Source organism: Mauremys mutica, chromosome 4 (assembly GCF_020497125.1).
Source record: "Mauremys mutica isolate MM-2020 ecotype Southern chromosome 4, ASM2049712v1, whole genome shotgun sequence".
NCBI lineage: Eukaryota > Metazoa > Chordata > Testudines > Geoemydidae > Mauremys > Mauremys mutica.
This window is the reverse complement of record NC_059075.1, coordinates 122,949,213-122,960,270: the sequence shown is the minus strand read 5'-3', so window position 1 is coordinate 122,960,270 and position 11,058 is coordinate 122,949,213. Positions and strand designations below refer to the sequence as shown.

General features: G+C 40.4%; 1 protein-coding gene across 2 annotated transcripts; it reads right to left on the bottom strand.

Annotated features, from left to right (window-relative positions):
• Positions 1-213: 213 nt before the first annotated feature.
• Positions 214-6,568, bottom strand: LOC123369815 (olfactory receptor 4S2-like). Of its 2 annotated transcripts, XM_045015786.1 has the most exons (2): positions 6,557-6,568; positions 214-1,146 (listed from the first exon to the last, which is right to left on the bottom strand). In XM_045015786.1, the coding sequence occupies exons 1-2, from the start codon at positions 6,566-6,568 to the stop codon at positions 214-216; spliced, it is 945 nt and encodes a 314-aa protein (XP_044871721.1). The 2 variants fall into 2 exon arrangements, with proteins under 2 accessions (XP_044871721.1, XP_044871722.1); XM_045015787.1 differs by lacking the exon at positions 6,557-6,568 and having other exon boundaries at positions 214-1,164.
• Positions 6,569-11,058: the final 4,490 nt, after the last annotated feature.

Here is an 11,058-nt window from a genome sequence, read left to right as displayed (position 1 = left end):
CCCCCGACTAGATTGATCTTACAAGCAGTAATATTAAAATAGAACCACTGCAGAAGTAAGAAGGCCATCTGCAGCTCTTAATTCATGGGGAAACACTTGGGATTTTCACAAAAGAACTGACAGCAGAAAGATATGGATTTCCCTAAAATTTCTTCTGACTATTATCATCTCCCCTTCTAACTCCAGTTTGCAGAACTAACATCATTCTACATATCACATTTTTAATTTCCCTCCAACAATCACTTCTCTGCTCCATAATTTTTTCATGGCATTTTTCACCTCCTCATTTCTCAGGGTGTAGATCAAGGGATTCAGCATAGGGGTGATAATGGTGTAGAACACAGCGACCATTTTATCCTCAGAGAAGGTGATGGAAGGTCTCATATAGATGAAGATACATGGCCCAAAAAATAAAATGACTACAGTGATGTGGGATGCGCAGGTTGAGAGAGCTTTGAGACGCCCTTTGGAAGAGCGAGTTTTCAAAGAGACTAAGATGACAACATAGGATACAACCAACACTACAAAACAACTAAGAGAAATCATCCCACTGTTGGCAACAACTATAACGCCAACTATATAAGTGTCAGTGCAGGCCAATTTTAGCAAAGGGTGCACATCACAGAAATAATGATCAATCTCATTGGGCCCACAGAAGGGTAACTGCGTAGTCAGAAGAGTCTGAACCATGGAATGCACAAAGGCCCCTGCCCATGAAGCCACCACCATCCAGCTGCACACATGCTTGTTCATAATGGTCATATAATGGAGGGGTTTGCAGATCGCGATGTAACGGTCGTACGCCATCACCGTGAGGAGGAAGATCTCGGTGCACCCAAAGAAATGGACACCAAAGAGCTGTGCTATACAGCCAACAAAGGAGATGGTTTTCCTCTCAACAAGGAAGTCTGCAATCAGCTTTGGGGCTGTGACAGAAGAGTAGCAGATGTCTACAAAGGACAGGTACCTAAGAAAGAAATACATTGGGGAGTTCAGACGCTCACTGTGCTTTATAGTGATAATGATGAGCAGATTTCCCAGAATGATAACTACATAGAAGAGTAAAAACAGTACAAAACACACTTGCTGTAACTCTTGATCCTGGGAGAGTCCCAACAGAATGAATTTGGACACATTGTTTGTATTCTCCATATATTCAGAGTAGGAGAGGAGCTTAAAGTGCCAAATTAAGTCACCTGTAATGACAGATTAAGGAATATCATCAATCAAAAAATCAATGTTTATTGCTGTCACAGTGAATATCAAGATGTATTAGCCAAAGAAGTAGATTTTGTCCAAAAAGAAAACAATGCTAATATCTCAATCAAAGGAACACTAGAAGTTAAAAGTCAACTCAAAATGAATTGATGAGATATATGAACATGTAGTGCAATTTATTTTCATTGTATTGTTATATATGCTCACTGAGCCTCTTTTTCAACTGTGTCTTTTTAAACAGGAAGAATAGCTTTCTCACAATGTCCTTTTGGCTTCTAAATGCCCACTTTATGCACATAGTTGTTGATTTGAACATCCAAATATGGGTCTAAGATGTCCCATTAAGGAAGCAATGTATGAAAACTGGTGCCTGAGTATTTTCATCAGAAATACCTGGAAATTTCTGTGCTATGGTCATGAATAGCATTATTGTAATAATGTGTCAAGGGGAATAAGATCTGCTCTTTAGTATTTTTGCCTCTGATAACTCAAGCAGAACTTCAGTTTACTATGATCAGAATTCAGACATTGACACTGGTGAGCCAATTATTTAACATTGCTTCAGACACCAGTGTTGTTCATTTCTAAGGAGTCAAATGATAAACAATCAGCACATCTGTTTTCTCATCAATCATCATGAGCCAGGATTATCTTTTTGAAAGTAACAACAAAAAATTGATTTCTCTTGACATGGACATCAGGATTTATTTTCTGAGAGAAACATACAATGTTAACTGAGGACACTACACCTCTGTCAATATTCATTTCAATGTACTATAAACCATAGTGTTTACTGAAGTATACAATCAATATCTATTACAATACACATCTTGGTAACTCATCACTCACTGACTAATTTCCACAATGTTCATGTTCCCATTGAGCTAGACTCTTGGAATTTGGCAAAATCATTCCTTGTATGACATTATATTGTATAATTTGACAGTCTCTCCCATATAGGAGGTAGTACCCATTACTACCAACTACTATACATTTGGATCTACACTTTTAGAAAATAATTGTATACTGCTTGAGAAATATATGACTATGTAAATCTATGACCACTGATTATTAATTTTTTGGCAAATCAAAAAGTTGAAAGAAATTTTTTTCAGATTGACAAACATTTCATTGGACCTCCAAATAATGTTTTATTTCAATTCTGAGAATTTATTTTAGCCTCTTTACATTTAGTCTTTTTAATTGAAGGGCAAAGTTGTTTCAAACCAAATAATGGAATCATTTCATTCTGAAAATGTCAAAATGAAACATTTTATCTTTTATGGGTTTGGTTTTTGGTTTTTTTTTTTTTTTTTACACAAAAATAATTTAGGAAAACCAACACAAATTCATAAAACGTTTTGGTATTGGCAAGTGTGCATTTTTTGCTGAAAATTTTTTTGACTGAAAACTGTCATCCAGGTTTTCTTAGAGTGTATGGACATGCATCTACAGGCTGTGATAGACATTGCTTCTGAATTAGAAAAACTAACCTTTTAAAAAAAATCAACAATAAATACAAATTGAGAAAGGGAAATTAGTAGATAGGATTTCAGTCATGCTCCAATTTAATAATTTTCAGACTAATGGAATGGATTGGACTAGATGGAAACCCTAATAAACAGATTCCTTTCCTTTATGTTATGTGTATAAAAGTAAAAAATGAAAAGAATTAATGTAAAATATTCAGCTATACTGGAAAACTTACACTGCTTGTAGGTATGGATCCTAATAGTTTCATGGAAGGTGTTATCTCCCCAGCTTTCACCAGCACCAATGAGGAAATCCTCCTTTTCTATTCTCTTCCATTCTATTAGACCTAATCTCATCAGTGATTTGCCCCCTCTAAAGATAAACCAGGACTAATTTAGTGACCTGGGGTTGATTGGTCCCTGTAAGCACAGAGCAATGCTTTCCTATCCACCTCTCTCACAGTTCGAAAGCCATAGAGGCCATTTCTGCCTTTAGGGGCAGAAACTGATCTGAAACTCTGTCTCCATCCCTCACTCTGCAAAATCTAAGATCCAACAAGATCTTTTGGAAAAAGTTCTCTCTCTCTCTCTCTCTCTCTCCTGGCTGTGAAGTTACAGCAGAAATATTTAGAGTGAATCATATAGTGGTAGCATGTCATTGCCTTGGGTAATGAGTTCCCAGAGGCATTTTTGTCTCCATTGGCAGCAATCAGTGAAGAGGTGGCTAAAGCATATTGCTTTGATCCTTCAGGCAAACTTTTGGTGTGTTGACAGTTAGGCCCAGATTTTTAGGCATTTCTCTGCTCAGCGTTACAAGGGACTTAGCTACACTCCCTTTTGAAAATTGATAGGTACTTAGCAATCTAAGGGTACATCAACACTACCCGCCAGATTGGCAGGTAGTGATCAATCTATCGGGGATCGATTTACCGTGCCTAGTGTAGACACGATAAAATCAATCCCCAATCGCTCTGCCATTGACTCCGGAACTCCACCGTGGTGAGAGGCTGAAGCGGAGTTGATGGGGGAGCAGCAGCGATTGACTCACTGCCGTCCTAACAGCTAGGTAAATCGACCTAAGGTACGCCGACTTCAGCTTCACGAATCTTAGGTCGACTCTCCCCTCTCCCCCACCAGGTGTAGACCTAGCCTAAGTCACATTGAGACTTAGGCTTCTAAGTGCCTAAATCACTTTTTAAAATGGGATTTAGCAATCTATGGGTAGGTCCATACTTACCTGCCGGGTCGACGCAGAGAGTTCGACTTCTCGGAGTTCGAACTATCGCGTCTAATCTAGACGCGATAGTTCAAACCCCGGACGCGCTCCCGTCGACTCCGGAACTCCACCACCGCGAACGGCGGTGGTGGAGTCGACGGGGGAGCCGCGGACTTCGATCCCGCGGCGTCAGGACAGGTAAGTCAGTCGAACTAAGGTAGTTCGACTTCAGCTACGCTATTCACGTAGCTGAAGTCGCGTACCTTAGTTCGACCCCCCTCCCCTAGTGTAGACCAGGCCTCAGTCACTCAGGATTTGTGATACTGAGCTGAGCAACACCTAAATACCTTTAAAAATCTGGTCCTTAATCCCTTTAGTTGTTCTGTGCCTCACACTTAGAATTAGATATGAATCCCTCTCAACTTCCCGTGTTTTACCAACTGATTGTGCTGTAGATTTGAGACCTTTCACCTCATATCTCGTTTGTATCTGGTTCATTCTACTGACACCTTCCTATATAACAAGACATTGCAGGAACTCCTCTGTCAAAATCTTCAGTTATCTCCTAATGCTCAGGAAGCAAGAGCATGAGAAGTCTGGCAACAGATAGTTAGCCCTCTAGGAAATGCTGTGTGTGAACAGCCATCTGTCCTAACTAGAGCTGTGTAAATAGATTTTTTTTAGTTTACTGGAAATTCTAAAGATAAACTCGGGGGGGAGGGATTTGTTTTGGGTTGAACCGAAAACAAAATTTTGGTAAATTGAAAAGTTAAAAAAAAGTTTCATTTTGGGTCAAATGAAACATTTTGTTTGGCCAATAATTAAACATTTTGGTTTAATTTTGAGTGATTTTGAATTATTTTTTAAAAATAAAATTAAAGGAAATTTTGAAACAAAAAGTCATTTTGAACCAAATAGAAAATATCAAAATATTTTTTTCTTAAATTTTTAAAGGTTCCCCCCACCCTTACCAAAACAATTCAGTGAAACCAACAAACATTGTTTCAGTTTACCTGAATCTGCATTTTTCTGCTGGGAGAAAAGTTTCAGTTGAAAATTTTCACCTCACTCTAGTCCTAAACAATCACTTAAATAAGAGATTTAACAATGTTTGGATTTTTGTTCTACGTGCTCATGCAGTAAAGTTGCAGGCCTAAGCTGTGACAATACAATGGCCCATGAAAGGAATGATTCAGCTAGCTTTGCAGAAGAGACATTATAGCAAAATCAGCCAATGAGGGCTCTGAGGTAGTGTATGCCCAAATGTGTCCTGCTACATTTTGTCACAGGATGCTGCTTACATGCCACGCCCTACTGCTCTGGGCCTACAGCTAGAGAGTAGAAGGGGGACCAGCACCTTTGGGACAGTGGTGCTGTGTTCCTAGAGTGAAAGCCAGTGAATGGTTCCCATTGATTTCACTGGGACCTGGATCAAACTCCACACAGATTTAGGAAGTGGCTGCCCTTTGTTCACATGTGCAAAATATGTATTAGGAGTGGGGATAAACACCCTCAGCCACACCCTCATTTATCCACTGACATAACCAGTCCTGAATTGATTCATAATGAGAGTCATGTCATGTTAGCCCAGCTGTAATGAAACAAAACAGACTGTGACATCTCTCGCAGACGATGCACATGAAAAAGCCAAACTATTCCTTTAAAATATGATTCACTGAGAATTAGTCTCAGTTTTGGCTTAGCAGATCATTTGTCAAATGAACCTGATTTCCTCTGAATTAATTTGGTATTTCATAGAATCACAGGGTTGGAAGGGACCTCGGGAGGTCATCTAGTCCAACTCCCTGCTCAAAGCAGGACCAGTCCCCAACTAAATCATCCCAGCCAGGGCTTTGCCAAGCCTGACCTTAAAAATCTCTAAGGAAGGAGATTCCACCACCTCCCTAGGTAACCCATTCTAATGCTTCACCATCCTCCTAGTGAAAAAAGTTTTTCCTAATATCCAACCTAAACTTCCCGCACTGCAACTTGAGACCATTACTCCTTGTTCTGTCATCTTCTGCCACTGAGAACAGTCTAGATCCATCCTCTTTGGAACCCCCTTTCAGGTAGTTGAAAGCAGCTATCTAATCCCCCTCATTCTTCCCTTCTGCAGACTAAACAATCCCAGTTCCCTCAGCCTCTCCTCATAAGTCATGTGCTCCAGCCCCCTAATCATTTTTGTTGCCCTCCGCTGGACTTTTTCCAATTTTTCCACTCTCCCACCCCCAGTGTGGGGCCCAAAACTGGACACAGTACTCCAGATGAGGCCTCACCAATGTTGAATAGAGGGGAACGATCACATCGCTCAATCTGCTGGCAATGCCCCTACTTATACAGCCCAAAATGCCATTAGCTTTCTTGGCAACAAGGGCACACTGTTGACTCATATCCAGCTTCTCGTCCACTGTAACCCCTAGGTCCTTTTCTGCAGAACTGCTTCCTAGCCATTTGGTCCCTAGTCTGTAACAGTGAATGGGATTCTTCCGTCCTAAGTGCGGGACTCTGCACTTGTCCTTGTTGAACCTCATCAGGTTTCTTTTGGCCCAATCCTCTAATTTGTATAGGTCCCTCTGTATCCTATCCCTATCCTCCAGCATATCTACCACTCCTCCAAGTTTAGTGTCATCTGCAAACTTGCTGAGAGTGCAGTCCACGCCATCCTCCAGATCATTAATGAAGATATTGAACAAAACCGGCCCCAGGACCGACCCTTGGGGCACTCCGCTTGAAACCGGCTGCCAACTAGACATGGAGCCGTTGATCACTACCCGTTGAGCCCGACGAGTAGTTTATAAGTGTTTGAACAGTAGTTTGGCCAAATGATATTCATTTGTGGGTTGTTCGTCAACTGCTCACTCTATCCAGTCTTTGCTATTTGTTCTTTTGTGAGACAGGACACCTAAACTGTATGATATACTCCCCACTCCCTGCTTGAAGGAATGAATACAAAACTTTTTCATCTGGAGAATAATGAAAGGTGGAAAAGTGCTCTTTCTGGGACCCATTTTCAGAAGAATTTGCGATAAAATCTGTGTAAAGCTTGGGGTTTGCAAACAGTTTCATGAACAAACCAGTGGTCATCCAAATGCTGAAATCACACAAAACAAATAAAAGAATTCAATGGATCATAGTGACCCAAAGTTGTTGCTTTGGTTGTAGATATATTCATCAATCAATTTTTTGTTTTGCTTTAAGCAGGCACATTTGGGTGAAGCAAACAAATGTCTTATCTGCATATTTATACAATTCTGGTAGCCAATTGTTGTGAAGTCCCTTTTAATCCGTACATTATTCACATTTTTGTTGTTAATTTTCTTATGTTCACTTCTTAACACCACTATTTTAAATGGACACTTATTAAGAGTTGCAGGAGTTCCACAACTATGGATTTCCCCCCAAATGTCTGTAATTTTGTAATTCTTTTTTTCCAAGTTTATTTCAGCATCTAGAGATTCCCCTAATTGTTGTTGTGCATGGCATATTCTCAGTTTGTAGTTAAGTACTTAAGTGTGTGCAACAGTAAAATTTAATTTACGACTTGCATCATTTGCAGAACTTCTTTTTCCAAAGAAGTTTTAATTATGCCCACTGGACTTACTCTAAGTATCTCTGAATGTTAGCATGGCATGCCTGTGTTGGTGTGTATCTGGGATAAGAACAAGATTATTAAAAAATAAGTGATCATCAGATCCCGAGTCCTACTTCAAAAGTTACTAACTTATCAACAATCAAAAGAGATTGTTAGTTGTACCTGAAACCGCCAGAATTTTGAAGCTCTGCTGGACTGCAAAAATGTGCAAATGAAGTATGGAGATTCCATCTTTTGCAATGATTTGTTCTGACATTGCAGGAACACAGCTGTGCTTGACTGGGCATCAAACATTTGGCCCATAAGTGCTCAGTATGCTATAGGTATATTTTAGCAAGGCCACAGAGTACATAAAATGCTCATGTGCATCCAAAAGGTTGCCAGTGAAGCTGGTCAGAAAATTTTTGTTAAGTTTTCTGTCAGAAAACGTTATATCAATGTAAATGATTTTTTTTCATGAAATCATATTGATTTCAATGAAAATTCCCATGAAAACAAATCTTCCCAAAACAAAAAGTGGTTTTGGTTCAGAAAATTTAATTTCAGGAAAAAAAATCAATTTTATATGTATAATTTTTTTTTACTTTTTCATTTTTATGATACTTTTATTATTTTCTCAGTAGTGGTTCATAATTACATGTCATATTGTGAAGTTATGTCATAACAGGACATGTCATGTAGGATTATGACAGTCAACATTTATTTAATTTATTTTTGTATTAAAATAATTAAGGGCAGCTTCTACTTAATACAGATTGAAACATCTTATTTTCTAGGTCAAAGTGTCTCCTGTTTGTGTTGTAATGAAACCGTTTGATGCTTTCATACCCAGTCGTACCTTGGTTGGACAGCACCCTTTAAGCTCCATGGGTCGGGAATCCCTGTTATAAAGGGCAGAAAGAACAACATACTCACCTTCCATGTCAGCTTTTTGCAGCACTGAAAAAACACAGATTCACAAGATCTGGACTTGAGTGGACACCTGGCCCTTTCAGAGGCCTTATCAACTGGTACTGTTACCACAGAACCAGAAGAAGGTTCTTGCAACACCAAAGGGAAAGACACATGAACCTTCCATGCCACCTTGTGTTTGGGCTTGTCCTGTATCCCATACTGTCCGCAGAGCTGTCAGCCCAGTGTCCCACTGATTATCTCCCACACCAACACCAGCAATAGTCTCAAGTTTCAGTGGCGGAGGTCTAGGCTGGATATTAGGAAACACTATTTCACTAGGAGGGTGGTGAAACACTGGAATGGATTACCTAGGGAGGTGGTGGAATCTCCTTCCTTAGAGGTTTTTAAGGCCCGGCTTGAAAACGCCTTGGCTGGGATGATTTAGTTAGGGTTGGTCCTGCTTTGAGCAGGGGTTTGGACTAGATGACCTCCTGAGGTCTCTTCTAACTCTAATCTTCTATGATTCTATGTTTGTCTGCATGTGTGTGTTCTCCCTGTGTGCTGTTCCAACTCTGCACAGACAACTGGCACAGCAGATCTCGAGTGAACTGCCCAATGATCACAAGATCTGATAAGGTATGAAGGCATCCAGACAGATTTATTGTTGATGAAGCAAAGTAACAGCACCTGGCAGACTCTGAGGATATTAAGATATATGCCCATGACAATGGACGCAGCTCAGTGGCGAGACTTTCCACTGTCCCCTAGGCTGCCCAAAGATATCTCCTCTGAGATACATTTTTATACCCTGATATAAACAAGTTACATAGTGTTATCCTGACCTTTTAGGAGGAGTCAGTGAGTTTGTTATTTTTGGGGAATGTTTTGTACCGTTTTTGATATTGGGATGTTTTGGTACCACTTGATTTCAGGATGTGTTTGTGTGAGTACCTGTACTTAGCACTTTTTAGAAATGTGTATTTGTGATAGGACCTTCTGTGGCCAGGCAGCCTAGTGGCTAGATCGTTGGTTGTGGGCGAGGGTCTGAAGGAGAACCTGACCTCTCCTTCAGGTCCTGACCTAGGGTCCTATGTCACTCACCCCTAAACAGGAGAGATGAACCTTTCTCCCAGACGTGAGGAGGGCTTCAGGGCCTGTTTTCCTGGGCTGCTCCCTATGCAAGTCCTTTTAGTTTTGGGCGTAGCCCCACTAATCCAATTTCCCCACATTTGGGGCTTGTCTGCAGGTTCCTCTTGGCAGGAGAAGACCTACTTGCCTCCAGTGGCTGCGTTGGTAGGCAGGTTGCTGGTCTGTGCCTTCAGGCAGACATAGAGAGCTCCTGCCTCTTTGCCAATCAGCCCCTGACTGAGCCAAGCTCCCTTCTTTTCTCCCCCCTCCAGGCCTGGCATTGGCTGCAAGTATAATGGGGTGGAGCTAGCTGAACCCAGAGGTGTTCTTTAACCCTTGCTGTGCCTGGCTGCAGTCTCTCTGCTCCTTCACAGTATTTTTGCAATATTAGCCCTGTTCTTGACAGATACCATGAGCAGGTTCTACCTTATACCAGGCCTTTGATACAAGGGCTTATATTTTAGGCTTTCTTCCTACTACATTATCCTTTAAAAATTGGAAGTCAAATTCTACTAAGGAAAATAGAAAGGAGCATAAACTCTGGCAAGCCAAGTGTAAAAGTACATTTAGGCAGGCAAAAAAGGAATTTGAAGATCAACTAGCAAAAGACACAAAAACTAACAGACAAAATATTTTTAAGCACATCAGGAGCAGGAAGCCCACCAAACAATCAGTGGGGACACTGGATGATTGAAATTGCAGAACTACTAACTGTTGTATGCAACCTCTCACTTCAATCATCCTCTGTACCAATTGACTGGAGGATAGCTAATGTAATACCAATTTTTTTTAAAAGGCAATTACAGGCCAGTAAGCCTAACTTCATTACCACACAAATTGGTTGAAACTATAGTAAAGAACGGGAATTGTCAGACACACAGATAAACACAATATATTGGGGAAGAGTCAACGTAGCTTTTGTTAAGGGAAAGCATGCCTCACCAATCTATTAGAATTCTTTGAAGTAGTCAACAGGCAGGTGGATAAGGATAATCCAGTTGATATATTGTACTTGAACTTTTAGAAAGTCTTTGACAAGATCCCACACCAAAGGCTCGAAGGCAAAGTAAGCAATCATGGGATAAGAGGAATGGTCCTCTCATAGATGAGAACTGGTTAAAAGATAAAAAACCATTAAATTTAGGAATAAATGGTTAGTTTTCACAATGGAGAGAGGTAAAGAGCAGCGTCCCCCAAGGATGTGTACTGGGATCAGCGCTGTTCAACAGATTCGTTAATGATCTGAAAAAAAAGGGGCGGGTGGCAAGTGAGGTGGCAAAATTTGCAGATAGGAAAATTCTCAAGATAATTAAGTCCAAAGCTGACTGTGAAGAGTTACAAAGAGACTTCACAAAACTGGGTAACTGGGCAACAAAATGGCAGATGAAATTCAATGTTGATAAGTGCAAAGCAATGCATATTGGAAAAACATAATCCCAAATATACATACAAAATGATGGGGTCTAGATTCTTGAGTGGCAACAGTTAAAGAGATCTTGGAGTCATTGTGGATAGTTTTTTGAAAACATCCACTCAAT